Source organism: Peromyscus californicus, unplaced genomic scaffold (assembly GCF_007827085.1).
Source record: "Peromyscus californicus insignis strain IS unplaced genomic scaffold, ASM782708v3 Scaffold_17__1_contigs__length_78620276, whole genome shotgun sequence".
In the NCBI taxonomy this organism is placed as follows: Eukaryota; Metazoa; Chordata; class Mammalia; order Rodentia; family Cricetidae; genus Peromyscus; species Peromyscus californicus.
Window position 1 is genome coordinate 65,509,823 of NW_026294469.1, and position 4,678 is coordinate 65,514,500.

At 58.5% G+C, this 4,678-nt stretch overlaps 1 protein-coding gene across 1 annotated transcript in view; it reads left to right on the forward strand.

Moving 5' to 3' along the window:
• Window positions 1-1,718: 1,718 nt before the first annotated feature.
• Window positions 1,719-4,678, forward strand: part of Skor2 (SKI family transcriptional corepressor 2) — a 36,733-nt gene continuing 33,773 nt past the window's right edge. Inside the window, exon 1 of the mRNA XM_052741492.1 lies at window positions 1,719-4,316. Coding sequence (XP_052597452.1) covers window positions 1,719-4,316 — 2,598 coding nt within the window. The remainder of the gene's footprint in view (window positions 4,317-4,678) is intronic.

The window sequence follows — 4,678 nt, forward strand, 5'->3', positions numbered from 1 at the left end:
ATGAGCCTTGGGAGGGTCATCAGCCGAAGCTGGGGCTAGTCATGTCAGACTCAAGTATCACCACGCCTTGAGTGCCATTTAATGCCCTAACCCCCGAAAATATGTCCTCTGATCTGTGAAGTGACTGACACGCCTAGCAATCCTCTCCTTCGAACAGGAAGGCTTGTTCGGCCTTCTTGGAGATCGCGGAGCGCGGAGTGTAAGCTGAAGATCCTGGGGGCGGCAGGTCCGAGGAGGTCATTCAGATGTCATGGGGACCCAAAGAAGGAACATCGTTGTAATCATTTGGTAGAGGGGATTGATTAGTGTGTTCTCTGCGATCGCTGTAATAAAATCCAGTTTGCTGCCGGGCGATGGCCACCGGTGACTTTCCAGGTCATGGGACAGCTTTGGCCTATGCATGGTGCAGGTAGTTAGGTGAAGACCACAGTTTGCTTTCCTGAGGAATGCACCATTTAACTTGTTTTGACTTACTGTTATTTTCGCACAGGTTTCTTTGCTCTGCCTTTTCTATATTTCCAACTTAATGGATATTTATTTTTTCCCCCATTGGGGTATCCGCTGGACAGGTGAAATCAGAATTTTATTTCAAACTGAACCCATACATCACTTTCAGTGCGCCCACGATTGGTTGCCTAATCTGGAAAGTATGGTTACTTCTGGGCACACTCTCCACATGTAACATATAACACAGCCAAGGGGGCAGGTGTCGCAGAAGCCGACCTGTGCGAAACTGAGTACACTTTTGAAACCTCTGCCTGTCATGATCCCCAAGAACTGTTTCTTTGCGAGCTTTTGGAGTTAACATGTTGGCCTGTACTGACCCGTCCGTTGTATAAAGATGGCAGGAAAGGACTTTTTAATGCTTATGTCGCCAACTTCTTCTTGTGCCACCTACCTAGAACTAGAAGTCCTTATATCATGAAATGGGTCTTTGAAAATCTGAAAGCGACATACTTTATTTGGGAGCAATCATGCAGCCCTCAAATTCTCTAATTACAGTAAATAAAATAATACCTAATAGCAAGGACAGGGAAGAAGAGATTTCGTTTTACTTTAATGAGCAATGTTTCAACCAGTAGTGAACCTCACCCGAGGAAACCACAGACACCACAAAAATCACTTTTCAAAATGTTTGGGTTGAATTTGTTTTAACCAAAATCAATTTTTTTTCAGTCACATCTGAATGATCTCTCTCTCTCTCTCTCTCCCTCTCTCTCTCTCTCTCTCTCAATTTTGACGTTGATGGCCAAGCTGGAGTTCCTCATGACTTGTACGTCATTAACGACAACAGTCATTTCTTTCTAATTCCTATCGGGCACATATCTTGTTCCAACAATCAACTTATTCCATAAATCGGGGATGTCCTGAGTTTCTTAGGAATTTGCTGAAACCGATAAATAGATAGGCAGACAGGTGGACCGAATTTACTTGGGACGAGTAGGACAGAAGACAAATTGCTAACTCCAAGTCGCTGAACTTTCTCAAGGGCGACCTTGAGGGGAATTTTAAAAGATGACCTTTGTACATCTGAAACTCGCTCAGTTACCCAGTAATAACCGCGTCTTAATCAAGGCAAGGAGCTATTGTCATTTTCAGTTAGTTCTCATCCCTCCCCTCTGTCTTAAGACCGGGAGGTTCAAGTCAACTTTCTCCTTTCCTTTCCAGTCTCCAAGGCAAACCCGGAGCGCTAAGCCCGCGCTTCCGCAGTGGAGGAGATGGCTTCCAGCCCACTGCCGGGGCCCAACGACATCCTGCTTGCATCGCCTTCGAGCGCCTTCCAGCCCGACGCACTGAGCCAGCCACGGCCGGGCCACACCAACCTCAAGCCCAACCAGGTGGGCCAGGTGATCCTCTATGGCATTCCCATCGTGTCCTTGGTGATCGACGGGCAGGAACGCCTGTGCCTGGCGCAGATCTCCAACACCCTTCTCAAGAACTTCAGCTACAACGAGATCCACAACCGCCGCGTGGCGCTGGGCATCACGTGCGTGCAGTGCACGCCTGTCCAACTGGAGATCCTGCGGCGCGCTGGGGCCATGCCCATCTCCTCGCGGCGCTGCGGCATGATCACCAAGCGCGAGGCCGAGCGCCTGTGTAAGTCATTCCTAGGCGAAAACCGGCCGCCCAAGCTGCCGGACAACTTCGCCTTCGACGTGTCGCACGAGTGCGCCTGGGGCTGCCGCGGCAGCTTCATCCCAGCCCGCTACAACAGCTCTCGCGCCAAGTGCATCAAATGCAGCTACTGCAACATGTACTTCTCACCCAACAAGTTTATTTTCCACTCCCACCGCACCCCGGACGCCAAGTACACGCAGCCAGACGCCGCCAACTTCAATTCCTGGCGCCGCCATCTCAAGCTCACAGACAAGAGCCCTCAAGACGAGCTCGTCTTCGCCTGGGAGGACGTCAAGGCCATGTTCAACGGTGGCAGCCGCAAGCGAGCGCTGCCTCAGCCCAGCGCGCACCCGGCCTGTCACCCGCTCAGTTCCGTCAAGGCTGCTGCGGTGGCGGCCGCAGCCGCGGTGGCCGGGGGCGGGGGCCTGCTGGGCCCACACCTGCTGGGCGCGCCACCGCCTCCGCCGCCACCACCACCCTTGGCTGAGCTGGCGGGCGCACCGCACGCCCATCACAAGCGGCCGCGCTTTGACGACGACGACGATTCCCTACAGGAGGCAGCCGTGGTGGCGGCAGCCAGCCTTTCCGCAGCCGCCGCCAGTCTCTCGGTGGCGGCGGCCACAGGCGGGGCCGGGCCGGGTGCAGGTGGTGCTGGGGGTGGATGCGTGACCGGCGTGGGCGTGGGCGCCAGTGCGGGGGCTGGTGCGGCAGCTGGCACCAAAGGCCCACGCAGCTACCCAGTCATCCCTGTGCCCAGCAAGGGTTCCTTTGGGGGCGTGCTGCAGAAGTTCCCGGGCTGCGGGGGCCTCTTCCCGCATCCTTACACCTTCCCGGCCGCGGCCGCAGCCTTTGGCTTGTGCCACAAGAAGGAGGACGCGGGCGCAGCGGCCGAGGCCCTGGGGGGAGCGGGCGCCGGGAGCACAGGTGCGGCGCCCAAGGCCGGTCTGTCGGGTCTCTTCTGGCCCGCGGGCCGCAAGGACGCCTTCTATCCGCCTTTCTGCATGTTCTGGCCACCGCGGACCCCCGGCGGGCTGCCGGTACCCACCTACCTACAGCCCCCTCCGCAGCCACCGTCTGCGCTTGGCTGCGCGCTGGGTGACAGCCCGACCCTGCTGCGCCAGGCCTTCCTGGACCTGGCCGAGCCGGGTAGCGTGGGTGGCAGTGCCGAGACAGCGCCCCCACCGGGCCAGCCTCCCCCCGTGGTGGCCAATGGCCCTGGCTCCGGTCCTCCCGCTGCTGGGGGCGCGGGAGCACGAGACGCGCTCTTCGAGTCGCCCCCGGGCGGCAGCGGCGGGGACTGCAGCGCCGGGTCCACGCCACCCGCAGAGCCGGGAGTGACGTCCGGGACGGGGACTGCGTCCTCCGGAGCTGGCCCTGCGGGCACTCGTGTGCCGGCGCCCCATCACCCGCACCTCTTGGAAGGGCGCAAGGCGGGCAGCGGCAGCTACCACCATTCCAGCGCCTTCCGGCCCGTGGGCGGCAAGGACGACGCGGAGAGCCTGGCCAAGCTGCACGGGGCGTCGGCGGGCGCGCCCCACTCTGCCCCAGCGCACCACCACCACCACCACCACCACCCACACCACCACCATCACCACCCTCCGCAGCCGCCGTCGCCACTGCTGCTGCTGCCGCCACAGTCCGATGAGCCTGGGTCGGAGCGCCACCACCCAGCCCCTCCGCCCCCGCCGCCGCCGCCCACGCTGGCCCCACAGCCGCACCACCGAGGCCTTCTGTCCCCCGAGGGCACCAGCTGCAGCTACCCCAGCGAGGACAGCTCGGAAGACGAGGAGGACGAGGAGGAAGAGCAAGAGGTGGATGTGGAGGGCCACAAGCCACTCGAAGGCGAGGAAGAGGAGGACGGTCGAGACCTCGAAGACGAAGAGGAAGAAGATGAGGAGACCGGGGTCCTTCTCGGAGACTCCCTGGTTGGCGGTGGCCGGTTCCTCCAAGGCCGAGGGCTGTCGGAGAAGGGGAGCGGCCGGGACCGCACGACGCCCGCCACGGGCGCTTTCCCTCTTGCGCTGAACTCCTCCAGGCTGCTACAGGAGGATGGGAAGCTGGGGGACCCCGGAGGCTCGGACCTGCCGGCGCCCCCACCCCCACCCCTGGCTCCCCAGAAAGTAAGCGGCGGTGGAGGCAGCAGGCCAGGCAGCCCTGTCCACCATCCATCACTGGAGGAGGAGCCCACATACAAAGATGTAAATATCCCCTTTAGGCTCCTTCAAGCTAATTATTATTATTTAAATGCACCTTTAGGCTGAATCAGTTACATATGCGCAGGAAAGATGAATCACCACATTTCCCCACAGAAATGAAATATTCAGTGTGTTTAGGAGCACTTCTTTCCTGCCAGGGTTCTCCATAAAAATGTGGTTCCTGGACTTTTTCTAATAAAGTCTTTCCAGGCTTAGGACCTCCCGTCTCGCTTAGATTTAACAGACACCATAATCCAAGTCCCTTTAGCTCCCATTTCACCAAAGAGACACTGAAGCCGGTGGGATAATCCTCCAGCATAGTCCAGTGTCTCCTCTACCATGGCCTAGTTTCTTTTCATAAGGTT